The 15,267-nt window shown below is 38.1% G+C and overlaps 1 protein-coding gene across 1 annotated transcript in view; it reads right to left on the minus strand.

Moving 5' to 3' along the window:
* Positions 1-15,267, minus strand: part of ABCA13 (ATP binding cassette subfamily A member 13) — a 293,932-nt gene that overhangs the window by 181,099 nt on the left and 97,566 nt on the right. Inside the window, 6 exon segments of the mRNA XM_043507121.1 lie at positions 1,470-1,539; positions 4,319-4,648; positions 6,280-6,394; positions 7,243-7,549; positions 9,807-9,983; positions 15,109-15,199. Coding sequence (XP_043363056.1) covers positions 1,470-1,539; positions 4,319-4,648; positions 6,280-6,394; positions 7,243-7,549; positions 9,807-9,983; positions 15,109-15,199 — 1,090 coding nt within the window.

The raw sequence follows: 15,267 nt of genomic DNA on the forward strand, positions 1-15,267 counted from the left end.
TGAGATGGTTTCCATTCTGACACCAAGACTGTCTTGCTGTTAATAACCCCAAATGAAGAAAAGATTCCATCTTGGATCAGTTACCTGGTTCAAAAATCCATACTCAGGACAATCATGAGGGTATTACACACGCACGCGCGCACACACACACGAGCTGAGATTTTCAAAACTGTTTCGATGATTTGTACATTCAATTTCCACTAATGTTTGAAAATCTCATCTATATATTTTTCAATGTATGAAAACTATAAAATAATACCTGACCCCCAGAATGTCTTATAAGGCAAAAAAACCCAAGATGGTTAAAATGACCTGATGTTCCACAAACTATTACAGCTTATTAGGAGTAACATATATTCTGTAAAGTACTATGTAAAGTACTATGTAATCAGATGCATACTGCTTGTTTCTGAAATCACTGGTAGCATTGACACTGACTTCAATGAGCTTTGGATCTGGCACATAGTAATCTGATTGACTTAATTATATTTTGCACCTGTATTCTTCAGTACTATATAAATCCAAGAATTTATTTTAGGCTGAAACGTGGGCAGTACTGTTAGCAAATGGAAACAAATACAATTTTGAAAACTATATCTTTGGCAGTATATTCATCTATAAGAGTCTTCAATAAAAAGTTTTTAATAATATAAAAATATTCTTATTTTCCAAAAAATTGAACATATTTGAATTATAGAAGAAAAATGGTATAAAATTATCTTAAATCCAATCTCTATGAAAAATAAAGGAAAAAAAATTCTGAAAGTGTCGTGTTAGGAGAAACTTATCAAGTGTCCATGTCCAGAGGTAAATCAGAAAAGCAATTGCTTGTTATTAAGAAGTAAATTAAACTGCAACATCAACTTGGAATCCTCTATGCTTCATAGCTACACCTACAACTCCACCAGCAGGATACTGAGAGGCAACACACTAAACCAGTGAAACACAACAGGCTAGCTCTTCAGTGAGGGTAAATAAGCATAGCTCCATTGAATTTGATCTACCAGCAGATCTGGACCTGTATCTTCAGACATTTTCACTGGCTGACAATACCCTAAGAGCAGCACATTGTCATCTAGCAGCTTCTGAGAGTTGATTAAATCTTTCATGCATGTCACATACACTACAAAATATAAGCAATGTTGGGGATGTGCCTGGGGCTTCCTTATACCCTGCATTATTAGCCCTGGGTGGGGCACTGGCAGCAGCCATAATTTAAAGCAGCCTTAAGGCTTCTCTAATTTACTGCAGGAGACCAACACCATCAACCTGGCCTGGGAATCATGGAGCACAAAGGTGGCTTAAAGCTACATCTACATCCTCCCTCCAGTCCTGAGTTGTACTACTTGCTGAGGATCAGAGATTCTACAAAGTTACACTCAAAACAAAGCAAGTAAAATAAGTTTCCAAGTTTAGTTTTTTATGTACCATGCTCATGATAAAAAGGTTTTGCTAACTAGTGATCTTACCTATTTCTTGGCTTTCAAAGAATGTAATGAAAAATACTCCTTGCCCAAAGGCAGTTGTAGACAGAAAGCACTGCAACAATAGAAAAGAAACAGGAGATGAACATAAATAAATCTCCGTTAACATATTGTGTTATGAAAATAACTATTGCACTGTTCAGTGCAAATGGAGAAGCAATGGACTTTTCAGTTCTAGAAAGGTTAACAATCCCATCTTTCACTTACCTTTTTTGAACCTGAACAATATTTACCTGCATTTCGCAGAAATGTGCTCTCCAAATTAACGATCATTATGTATCAGGTTATTAATATTTGAAGGCATTATTTAACTCTATCACAATTTATGAAGCATCATAAATCCTCCATTTATTGCAAATATATAATGCATAGCATTGGAACAGTGGCTAATGCAAATTATTTTCTGTAGTAAGTGAATGACCCTAGAATTCACAAGAGACAGGCTGATGGAACACACATTATACTGTACAATGGGCAGCTATTCTACTGCAAGGAAATAACATTTTATTTCCAGTGGAGCAATATAAATTGCACCATACTGCATCAGAAAAGTACAAAATGGAAAATGACTAACTTCAGGGATGTAATGTAACAAGGATGGAAGAATTATGGTAAATGGAAAAAATCACTAACCAGCATCAGAGGGAAATAAATCATTACTAAATACTGATAAAATATATTCATTGTTGTATGAAAAAAGTTCTATAGTTTGAAAGTCAGCTCTTGGAGATGACTTGTATTTTAAAGTAAGTAAATCCAATATGTTTCACAGTGTTTAAAACAGAAAGGCAAAATTCTGCCAGAGGCCTGGAAAACAAGTATAACCTGCCTCTCTCTCAAAGACATACACCACTACAGATGCAGGCCTCTAATCAGACAAAGGCTTACATACATGCGTATCTTTATACACTGTGAATAGTTCTATTGGCTTAAAATAAGCACATGGATAAGGCTTTGCAGGAAGAGAACACACAATGTAGGCAGTGTATTTAAATATACAAATTTATTTGTCTTATAGGAGTGCCTGGAGGCCCTGAGCAGGATCCATTGTGTCAGGCACATTTAAAAAACCAGCCTCTGCCCCTAAGAGCTTATGGCATTTGCATACAACGTAAAGACAGGTGGATAATACAAGTATATGGTGGGGAGGACAAAGTAAACATTGAAACAACCGAGGTAGCTCTTTCAGCCTACCCCATGAAAAACATGGTCTGGAATGATGGATACCTGCTGTGTGACCAAGGGCTTGATTCAGCTCCCATTCTAGTCAACAGGAGACTTAGAACTCATCAACCAGAATCAGAATGGGTAAATATGTTTTCAATAGCATAAGGGTTGAATGTGTGCAGCTGGCAGCTCTATGCATAGCAAATAGAGTATAACGTACTATTCAACCCTAAACATTGATCTATTGCATTTCTGGTTTGTTTTGCCCTATTTACAGGGTCACTTAGATTGTTTAATTCTGTGTATATAATATATAATTTTGCAGGTATGGAATGAACAGAAGCTTAATGGTGGGTAAAATTGTTTTTTTACTGATATTAAAATGTTAAAAATTCAATAAAATTCTGAAGAGCTTAAAAAAGTGTTGTTTTGAGACAAAGTCCTAAACATATTTAAGAAAATGCAATGTTTGCATAAGCTGTTTTTGCTTCTTGCATTAATGTTCAATACATTTACAGGCATAAATTCATGTTATTCTTAATGGAAGTTAAGGAACCTTCTTGTCTCCATTGGGCCTCAAATGGAGAGCAACAGATTCATTTGGATGTACTCCTGCAGTGTTTACACAGACATAGCAGAGTCTCTTCACTTTGTGTGTTCATTGATGAACACTTTTGAACTACAGTACTGTTGAGTTTAATATTAAATTACAACTGGTATTCATTGTATATTAGTGTTCTATTTTTTCCCCCTCTCTGGAGAGGATTAGGTATATCAAATAAAAAAGAGGAATCTTAAAATACAGTAGTGGGAGTAGGGTTTGTTTGCTTGCTTGTTTGTTTTCCTTGAATTGGAAGGAGGTCAGGTGAGCTAACATAGCTGTGATCCTGGCTTGACAGTACCTCCAGAATAAGGAATACCTATTCTGAGAATACAGCGGTCAGGAGAACAAACATTGCTTAGATCAGACCTTATCAGAGATTCATTGTGACAAAAGGAGGATGTTTTGCAGAGCACAGTGAAACACAAAGCAGAGGATAGGAAAATACCACCTAGGAACTCTAAACAGATAATGTGGTAAAGTAGTTCATGAATAGCTGTTTGAATCAGAACTTATATTGTCGAATAGTGAACATAAAACAAATTACGAAACATGATTTTCAATAGTAGAATTTTAAAGGAAATCTCATTCCTCTCTCTGCAAAGAGCAGGATGGGCAATATGCATTCTTACAGATCTGTTTGTCTTGTAGATGTATTTTAAACAAAGGAGCAATTTCTATAATTCACTGGTAAGTTTTATATTCATTTTTTTCTGCCCAGGATAACCACTAATCCTATAATAGGATGTCATCCGCTATTTGAGAGCACATTAATTTTCCAAACTATTCTTTTTTTTTGTAAGAATATATCATGCATGCTGCGTTGGAAATATGGAGCCTTATGGTTTCCATAGGGTTCTGCCAATTTCTTGAACATTCATTTTAGATTCCACTCTGTTGTGTTCAAAGCTGTATTTCTCGACCGGTTTTCTATCTAGGAATGCCATGCAATTTCAGTGAGATGTAAGAGCAAAGTAGAAACATCTGAACAGGATAATGAAGGGATTTGCTAGTCACATAATTATGGAAATGCATCAATCTACAGTTTTTAAAAAGAAATACTTACTGTAATGATCTGGAGGGCAAAGCTAAGTTGGTTCTCCAGGACCAACAAAACTATGTAAGGTAAAAAGCTGATCATATATATAAGGCTGGCACAGACAGCTGCTGTATTGGCACTGCTAAAAAATGCACCCAGGAGGTAGCTTAGCATAACAACCGCAACTCCAAAATTAAGGAGGAAGAGGAAGACTAGGAAGCCATCGCTGTACACAATGATGCCGCTCACTTTTAAGATGATAACCAGAGCACAACTGCTTATAGTGAGCACAATGACATTCTCCAGAAACCAAGCTAGGAAGTGAATGGCAGGATTCACACCCATTGTCTTCATATACTACAAGAGCAGAGAGACATTTATAATTAGTCACAACTTTTTTTAAAAAAAGTAACCATCAAGAGATATGCACTAGCCTCCCAAGTGACCACGTAGTCCTATTATCCTTACCCCTGTGTCATACTTTTCCCACTCTCTCCATGTGCTGTTAACTCCTTCTGTTGCTCTCATCTTAATTTAAGGCCCAATCCTGTAGACACTTGCTTTTGAGCATAATGCATGAGTAACCCTATTGACTCCAAAGGGACTATGCATATTCATAAGCAAGTGTTTGCAGGATCAGACACTTATATTGTAACCTCTCTTGGGTAAAGAATCCACCTTTATTCTTTCAAGTGCCGTTCACATCTATGTCATTAATATAAAATAACAGTAGTAATATAAAAGCACTATAACCATAAAAATAATGGAAGACTATGAATGATTATCAGACACAGACTAAAAGTGCTATGCAAAAAAAAATTAGAATATTGTAAAAATATGAAAAACACTTCCTTTCCTTTATTTTTGCTGTTTTCTTGCTGAACTTAAAGGCAATTTCTGAAGAGAGAATGTGCTATTTCTCATCCAGAAGTAAATTTGGGGAAATTTATAATTTTGCCTATAACAAAATTTTGCAAAGGTGATAGGAAAAAAGGACAAATTTTCACCATGAACTAATCTTTTGCAGACATTCGTGAAACTCTCAGATTTAACATTGCTCATATGGCCAAAAATAATTGTCACATGCATCTGAGCCCACCATTCTAAAAAAAACCACTTTTTTTTGGATTCTAAAACACTATTTCTCTAGTGTTTTTCCAAAAGTAGTCACCTTGAAAACATTGGTGAGTTAATATTTAAAACACCTCTGCAGAATAAATAAGCCCTGTTTTACACATTGGAAAAACAAAGTCTAGAGATGTTAAATGATTTGCTCAAGGTAAAACAGGAAGTCTTCAGCAGAACCTAGAATAGCATTTGAATTCTTGTGAATTAAAATGTTGTTATATCCATATCTAAAATATGGGCTTTTAGGTCTCAATCCTTCAAAATACTGAGCACCTGAGTGCCATAAACTTGTCTCCTTGACTTCAATTTTAGCTGTGATTATTTGTCTTTGTAACTGTTATGCCTTCGTTTTCTCTGTGTACTTTAAATACCTAAAGACTAAAATCCCCAGCCATTTTTATTCAGTTCAGAGTACCTAAAGGAGACCCTTCTTTTCTTTTTTTGTTGTTATTGTTCTCCTAATCTAAAATAAAGGTAATTCTGAATGAAAGTATGTGGCTGCTCTTTGAGGATGGATAAACATAACAGCAATTGAAGGCATTCAGCACCATAGAAGATTGAGATCTCTATCTGCAAGACTTGTTTCAAAGAAAGGTGCTCTGCTTTAAATTTCATAATTCTGTCATTCACTGCTCTCCTTTATTTCAACAGAGATAAATCTCTGCAGACCAATGGGACTCCAAGAAACATCCCTGTGAATCTAATTTGGCAGCTGAAACTCAGCTTAAGAGCTGAGGAGAGAGTGAAAGACAAAGCAGATGCATTATTGTCCACAAAACCATCTCTCCTAAAGTTTAATGTGCATTTTTGGTAGACTCCTCTAAACCAGTTTTACAGTCAAAGGCTCAACTAACTATTACCTCTTCAAGATGAATCTCCCTCTCATAAACCAGTTTTCGGACCATGCCAGCAACAGATACCATCCATGCTAACATCATTATGAATGGAAAAAAGAAACCAATATTGTTCAAGAACCTGTTCAAGCAAAAATATACGTGTAAGACTCAAAGGAGAAAGATGTAGAAGTAGAAAGTTAATATTTTAATACTCAGAAAATATTACAATATATAAAACAATTATTGAGGGTATGATTTTTCTCAAGTCTAGTAACGATACTTCCTTTGCTGCTACTAGTTAAACATATGTACTATAATTTAATGGTAAAATATAGGATCAATATATAGAAACCTGTAAAGCGTATCTCCAAGACAGTGACACTGTATTTGTATTGAAGAAGAATAAAAGTCCCAAATTATTTTAATGTTTTGCAAGGTGCTAATTGCAAATAAAGATATTTGGAGTGCCTGTTATGCTTACAAGGCAAATTTTGCTCCAGTGTTTGTGGCTTGCATTTCAGTTATCTACTTTTATCTTTTGTTTGTATAAACTAAACACTTTGCAAACCAGACAGATAGATTCTCGGCCTCTGCTATCCATAGTAGAGGGGAGAAATTGCACAGGAGCTGGTTTCTGCTGCCTGATCATTGAGCTAGTCCTAAAGTAACTCCAGCCCCAGTGTAATTTGGAAAATCCTTTGGGCTGCTGTAAAGTACATGTGCTGATAAGAGCTCTCAAAGGGGGCTGTCTGCCATATAGGAATTGCTCAGCGTCCTTTTACCATATCCTCTTCTCCCTCTATTCCTTCTGCCAGGAATGGCAGAATGAGATACACAGGAGCCAACCACACTGGTTCTATGCCATTATGGGGCAATCACCAGTTAGGGAGACCTGACAGCTTCCCAACCCCTTTATACAGCTCAGTCAGATCACAACCATACTATTGAGAATGCAGCACTAGGTTCAAAAGCAGGGAGTTTACTTACAGGTCACTGGTGTGGCATGGATATGGCATAGCTTGCACTTGTATTTCTGGCTCAGAGGCAACTGCTCCAGCGTGTACTGCAATGATGGCTTTTTCAATCATGTCTTGAAGTGGAACAAAGATGTAATTGTATCTGAACCCGTCACCTGGCAGGTTTTGGGGATGGGATTTCCACACTGGGTTTTTTATCAAATCTGTTCTTATGCTGTACAGAATGCTAGTTCTAATTGTATATGAAATGTGCTGTGAGAGGTGGCTAGCAGAATCTTGTCTGCGTCTCCTGTTACTTGAGGTGTTGAATATAATACCTGATCAAAGAAAGGAAAACAAAATCAAGAAGCTGTTTCATGGATTGGAAATAAAACTGGGTAAATAACTGATTTATCACTATCCATTCAAAAAAAAAATTAAAATTGTTATTTTTTTTACCCCCAACAAAAAATGTTGGCAAACCAAAAAGTTTTTTAAAAAAATTTTAGATCAAATCAAATATTTTGTTAAAACTTAACATTTTAATTTATTATATATATCAATTATATTTCTAAACAAGATGTTTTTATCAAAAAATCAAAATGTTTCATTATGAAAATGTCAAAATAAAATTTTTAATTTTTTTAACCATGATGTTAAAATTGACGCATTTAAAAAATGTTTCAGTCAACAAGAATTTGTTTGTTTTTTTTTAGCAAAAATAAAAAATCTTTCATCTGGAAAATTTTGTCCAACTGTAATTGGAAATGCTACAGATTTTATATTCCTGTCTTTTTATGTCCTGTGTCTTATGTTTCTGCTAGGATGCTGCCAATGAATAGTCAGTCATCCATCTTCAAAAAGGCCACATTGTACAACTTCTTGTAAAGAATGTGGTATTGGTATATTACTTCCTTGTACTGTAAACCTGAGATTTAGGTTTAGAACCTGGTGGGATTCCAGCACAGAAACATGAAATCCTTCAAGTCTATATTCATCACCCAATGCATTTTTTTAAATTACCAGAGGCACTTTTTACTGTTAATGTTAACAGTCAAAGAGCTTGATATTTTATCTTGGTACTCAGCCTTCTAAGATCTAGAATTACCCTCTTTTCTTTGGGCCTGAGAAAAATCTTAAGAAAAACTTCCTTGTACTTGGTCCTCTAGAACTTGTTCTCCAGACTTACTTTCTGAAGCTGAAAAGATGAAATCAGACAGAGTACCAATAGACTAGGTTCCTCCTATCCCTTTTACTCTGCTATATTTTCCTTCTTGATTAAGGAGAAAAAGTTGCTCTTGTCTTCTTTAAAAGGTGCGGTGGGATATACAAATCACACACTGGGCAACAAAGGATTAAGGAGCTGCTCTGGGCTCAGCCAGCCCTACCCCACTACACCTCCAAGAGAGTCACAGGCTGGAGGGGAAGCTAAAAAGGTAGCAGAACAGCTCACTTGTGGGAAAGCCAGGGAAGACAAAGTACCTCTACCTTGCAGCTCTTAGGAAAGGCAAGATCTCACCTATCAGGTGAAGGTTCCTCCCTGAGGGAAGGGAGGACCTACTTCTGATAGATTATGTAACATGTGCAAGATCACACAGGTTATCTGTGGCAGAACTGGGAATAGACCCAGATCTTCTGAATACTAGTCTCATGTCTAGATTTTAATTGCTCTCACGCCCATATCTGCTTTACCATGACTTCTCTTATAACTCCCATGAGCCCTGCGGCCTTCAGTGCAGAACTTAGTCAAATGCAGAAATTAAAAATAAAAAAATGGATAAAACCCTAGCCCCATTGAAGTCACTGGCAAAGCACCTATTGACTTCAATGGGGCCAGAATTTTATTCTCCTCTCCAGGGAGTGCTACGTATCGGGAGGGAACAGTTCAGGCAGGGAAAAGAAATTTCTACAATGGTGAATGATTGTTCTCCTGCTTCCTCTTACGGCCTTATCAGCATAACAGGGAGATTTCCAGCAGTGGAGGAGGCATTTCAAGGAGGTGGGACAGAGACGTGAGCAGAAGAAACAATAGAACTTGCTCAAGAATTCACTTAGTCTGTGTAAATGAGCTGATCTGAAAGTTACCTTCTTAAGCAAACAGGCTTCCTACAAAGATTAATTTTCTTAACTCTCTTCTGCAACACCAAAGGATATGAAATTTAAAAATCAGAGGAGGAAAAACCAGGCGCTGCTGTCTTTAAAAACGAAATAGCCTCTTTTGTATATTTTGTTTTCAAACCTCTTCATTCTATTCTCACTGTATATTATATTACTATCTGTTCTTCCTGGTATCATATTTATTAGGTATAACTGACTCCAGGAATTTGTTTAGTAGTGATTCCTCAGTTATAATAGCAATATCACTAGTTTTTATTGCTTGCATTACAGTGTTCAAGAATCATGGGTATATTTTTATCAGGCAAATGTGGATTTTTTATTGTGTTTGTACCATATGTGTTTTCTATGTGTTTATTAAGCCCTGTCTTCCTGGCTGCCATGTTGCTGAAGCAGTCTTGTAACAGGGAAAATATGGGAATGATAGTTTTATGAAGTCAGGGGTTTCTTGTCAGTACGTATTTTAAATGAGATACTTACTTGCCAAGAAATTATTTTGTTGCATGAGCTCTTGTGCCTTCGCCTCCAATTTCTCCACAGATTCAAGATGCTGGAAGCGATCCAGTAACACACAGGAGGAGATATTTACCATGAGCTGTGCCAATAGGTTAATCTGCTCAGTCACTGAGTTGTTCAGCATTTTCTCCATCATAAACTCTGAGAAGAGTAAACATATTGGGAACTGTTGGTTTCAAGGCAGCATATAGAGTTCAGAGCCATGCTTTCTTGTAAACGTATTGTAGAAACAAAATTATTTGTAAAATATTATTTAAAGGGGAGATTTTCAGAAGTGCCTAGGAAATTGAGGAGCACAAGTACAATGCTGTAGGACTATGCTCCTAAATCCCATAGATGTATAAAGTCCCTCCCTAACTTCACATTCCATTCGAGTGCATTGAGAATGCTATGGGTATCCCAATTTTGGAAAGATCACCTTGACCATGAGATAAAAGAACAGTGAATTTTATGGGCCAGATTCACCCCTACAGGTACCAATTCCATCCCCTTACTCTTGTGAGAACAGATGTACAGGAGAGTGACTCTACTCATGGGAGAGCCAGAAGAGTTTCCATCTGGGGAGCAAGTCAGATATGAAGTCCACACAGGATTTCATAAGAGTCATAAGGCAGGGGCTGCCGACACAAAGCCTGTCCTCCAATTTCTACTTGAGCCCAGTTCCAAATCTTGTCCTTGGTGTAACTGGGTATCCTTCATCTGGTACTTCTGTGAGGAGGATGAGTGAAAGGGATGTGTCTGCCTGAAAGCGGGCTTGTACTCCCGTCTTAGAATACTCAGAGGAGAGAGGACAGCCTGCTTTGATTCTGCAGCACTTTCTGCCACTATCTTATCTAGCTTTTCTCCAAAGAGGAGAGATCCCGTGAACTCAGAGGAGCATAGGACTTGCTTGGAGAGACCATCCAGGGGCAAACCCACATATGCTTCCTGGCTGTTGACTTGGATGTCATAGCCCTGGCTGAGAATTTCATGGCCTCAAACTTCTCAGGATGCGGGGGGGGGAGGGGAGACACACAAAAAAACCACCACCACATTTGTTGCATTTATCCCAAGTCCTGCTCAGATTTGGAGCCTGAGAGCTCTCCTTCCTCCAAAAAGGAGGAGGTGCCCGAGTCAGAAGATGGAGTACCTTTTGGACGTTTTCTTCCCCCTTGTATTCTTCTGGGGCTTTTTTGACATTCCGGCATGCTTTGCAGGCATTACTACCCAGCTGCGGCCAGAGTGTAATCTTCTGTGACTTGGCTTGTGCAGAGTCTAGAGCTCTCTAGAATCTTCTCCATCTAAGTCTTCCCCTTTGGGGTCCCTCTCCTCCTGAGCAGGAGATGGAGTCTCATTATCAGCACTCCCTAATTCAAATTGGGAAGGAGGGGGGCTAGACATGAGTGCTGCTATTCTTACCAAGGTTCTCAAGACCCATTTTAAGATGGGGGGAGGGTATGACAGCCCTGCTGAGGTCTAATCTGTGGTCCTAGGTCACCCCAGGATTTACGGCCTGGGTTATCTGGATGAAGCCCTCTTCTTTCTCAGAGCCTGTCCCTTTTCTGTTCTGTCTTCCCTAGTTGAGTTTTCTTCAGTGGAGTCATGGTTATTTGTGGGAGATAGGGGCCCCAACATGCCTGTCCCAGCTAGGTTCAGGTAACTGGGGGCAGGCTGGGCATAATTTACCCTCCGTTGAGCCTTGGAAAACTCCCTTCCCTATAGAGCACCTGTTGGACTATGCCAACAGAGGAGGTCAGCAGGGAGATACTGCAGGAGAGGTGCTGGGTGGCTGTGACCACAACACTGAACAAACCCTGTACCAGAAAAGAGGCTTGGAAGAAAGAAAAAGCTTGTTACTGCCCCAAAATGGTTAGAAAATCATAAAGGCAGAAGAAAAGGGTGGAAGCAAATGAACTGTCACTTGACTGCTGCCATGGAAGCAGAAGATCTGGCAGCATGCAGGAGAATAAGGAGTGGCGAGCACACACTTGTGCTGCCCCTTGGAACCACCTCCAGAAACTGCAGAGAGTAGATGGGATCAGCTCAGTTGTAACAGAATTGTGGGAGACATGGGCAGCAGAAATCCCTGGTTTGGAGGCCCTCTGATCATTAGTGATGTTTGGATCTGGAACTTCACAGCTGGCCTTGCTCTAAAATTGAACTTCCACCAAAACCAGGAGTATGAACATCCTCAACCTTTGGAGGAGTTCAGATCTGCATATAATTTTTTGTGGATTGTGCTAATTATACTGGAGAGAATAATCACAACAATGGGTTTACAGCACGGGGCAAATTTAACTCAAAACAATTCTTACTGCAATTGAATTTAACAGAAACTTGTGAGGAAAGTCTAACACACCCACAAAACTAGCTCATCTCCCATTGAATAATTATTCACATTTGAGGAGTGAAAAATAGGTACTGGGGAAGTCCAGTGTGAGCTTCCAGGTTCTTAAAATTTTTAAAAACATCATTTGAGTGTTTAATCCTTAAAAACATTAAGTGATGAGTTGACTTGGTAAGAGTCATTAACTCATCAATATAAGATTGGGACTCAGTGCACCTGAGTGGTGGCACAGCAGGTATTGCAATGGGAAGGCAGAGAAGCAGAAATGCACTAAACAGATCTGGATGGAAGACAGCACTGTTAGTGAAGAAGGGATGAACAAAGATCAGGAAGAGAGGCAGTTGTGAGACGAGACAGTGAAACAGATGTACTAAGAAGCAGAAAGCAAGCCAGTATCAATGGGATGGATTCAGAAGGAACACAAGCAACGGAACAGGGGTGAGGTTACCATACAAATAACTACTATTTTACAGAAAGGCACAGAAGAAATAATACTATATATATATTGGTTTTGTAGCATCTCAGGGGCTAGAATATTCCTAATACTAATTAGGAATTATTCCTAAGTATTCCTAATACTAATAACCTAGCACTAACAAGGTTAAGCATCCATGTATGTCACCAGAGATTTTTTTCCCTAGCTGATCTCTAGAAGACCTTATTTTGAATAATACATCATTTTTAAAATTTTCTCTTACAACTTAATCATTTAAATATTTGAGCATGAGAAATATCAACTGACTTGCTACGTGCTTGGAATATTGCATAATTACATGTTTCTGTAAGTGAAAGCAATATTTCACAAGTTGCATAATTTACATGGAACCAACACATCTAAATATATAAAAAGGTAAAATCCTTGGGGAAGTTTCAGAACTTATTAAATAAAATATCCTCTCCTGCATTTTTCTTCAAATAATTTAGTGATATTTTTATAAAAATAAACGGAAGGGTAACCACCTTTCTGTATACCGTGCTATAAAATCCCTCCTGATCAGAGACAAAACCCTTTCACCTGTAAAGGGTTAAGAAGCTAAGATAACCTCGCTAGCACCTGACCAAAATGACCAATGAGGGGACAAGATACTTTCAATCGGGAGCGGGGGGGGGGGGAAAACAAAGGGTCTTTCTGTCTGTGTGATGCTTTTGCCGGGAACAGATCAGGAATGCAGTCTCAGAACTTCTGTTAGTTAGTAAGTAATCAAGATAGAAATGTGTTAGATTTCCTTTTGTTTAATGGCTGGTAAAATAAGCTGTGCTGGATGGAATGTATATTCCTGTTTTTGTGTCCTTTTGTAACTTAAGGTTTTGCCTAGAGAGATTCACTGTGTTTTGAATCTGATTACCCTGTAAAGGTATTTACCATCCTGATTTTACAGAGGTGATTCTTTTACCTTTTCTTTAATTAAAATTCTTCTTTTAAGAACCTGATTGCTTTTTCATTGTACTTAAGATCCACGGGTTTGGGTCTGTGTTCACCTGTACAAATTGGTGAGGATTTTTATCAAGCCTTCCCCAGGAAAGGGGGAGTAGGGCTTGGGGAGATATTTTGGGGGAAGACATCTCCAAGTGGTCTCTTTCCCTGTTCTTTGTTTAACACGCTTGATGGTGGCACCATAGGGTTCAAGGACAAGGCAAAGTTTGTATCTTGGGGAAGTTTTTAACCTAAACTGGTAAGAATAAGCTTAGGGAGTCTTTCATGCAGGTCCCCACATCAGTACCCTAGAGTTCAGAGTGGGGAAGGAACCTTGACAGATACTGAGACAGCAACCTTTGCACAGCTATTTCTGGTACCTACTTTCTGCTTTGTTATTTACCTTAGAGCCAGTCCTGTACGGTCCTGAGTCAATTTTCAATGGCCTTCACTGAAGGTGAAGGCATTTAGCACCTCTGAGGAGGGACTAAGAACCTTGCAGAATCAGGTACCTTTTCTGCAGATTCTGCGACAGAATCAAATGCCCAAGAAACACTACAGTCCTGATCCCGAGAGGTAATGAGCACTTGCAAGTAGAGCAGGTAGAGAATTTTTCAATGAAACTTCTGGGTGTCAGAGAATGCCGATTTATTGAAACACTTTCTTGGGTACATATTGGAATTTCTGTTCATAACCAGACAGTGAGAGAAACAGGTGCCTCCCAGAATAGCCCAGTGGTTAAGGCCCTCACCTGGATCAAGTCTCTGCTCCAAACCAGTCAGATTTGAACCTAGGTTTCCCACATGAAAGGTGAGTGAACTCACCACCACATTATACAGTCGGTGTCGTCCTCTTTGACCCAATGGATATTTTCCTATTTATTCAAAATGGATCAGCCCCAACAAGCGAAAGTGAAAGAATGACTTAAAATTAGGCTGAGCAGGCCCTTGAACCTGGGTTGTCCACATCTCAGATAAGTGCCCTGACCATTAGACTACTGACTATTCTGTGTGGCTCATGTTTTTACATGAAATATTTCAAAATATCTCATTTTCATTCCAATGTGGAATGGAAACAAATTTCAGACCCTCAATTTTTTTTTGTTAAACAGAATTCTTGTTTTACACTTGCCACTCTCATTTGGATCAACAAAAGTTGTGGATGTTCAGCTCTTGAAAGGATCAGGCCCATAAGGTAGAAAAGAACTGGATTCAAATTATTTATAAAATAAGGGAATTTCTATTTTAAAGATATTAATCTTTATCTGTTAGTGAAATGGATGGAATTTAATTGTATGGACATGAGGTAAGATGCAGCAAAATTAACTGTATTTCTTTACAAAATGATAAATGAGCAAACAATATTAAAAATGTTTGAAACTAAAATGAGATAATTGTAAAATGCACTTTTTTTATTAAATTAAGGGCAATGTGAATCATAACCAAGAGTTATTGCTGCTAAATTTCAGTCAAACACAAAGTCATGGGGATAATAAATCTTGTATGTCTATATGTAGATATACCTACCATACTCTTGCAGCTTTCCAGTGAGATTCCCCACATCAATATTCAAGTGACTTTCTATGAAGTTCTTTATAAAACTGCCTTGGAGAGCTTCCTAAAGTAAGAGAAATGATTTGCAAGATAGCATCTGTGATATTCAGAGTTGCTGAATTTTTTTTACAC

The sequence above is a fragment of the Dermochelys coriacea genome, chromosome 2 (genome assembly GCF_009764565.3).
Source record: "Dermochelys coriacea isolate rDerCor1 chromosome 2, rDerCor1.pri.v4, whole genome shotgun sequence".
Lineage (NCBI taxonomy): Eukaryota > Metazoa > Chordata > Testudines > Dermochelyidae > Dermochelys > Dermochelys coriacea.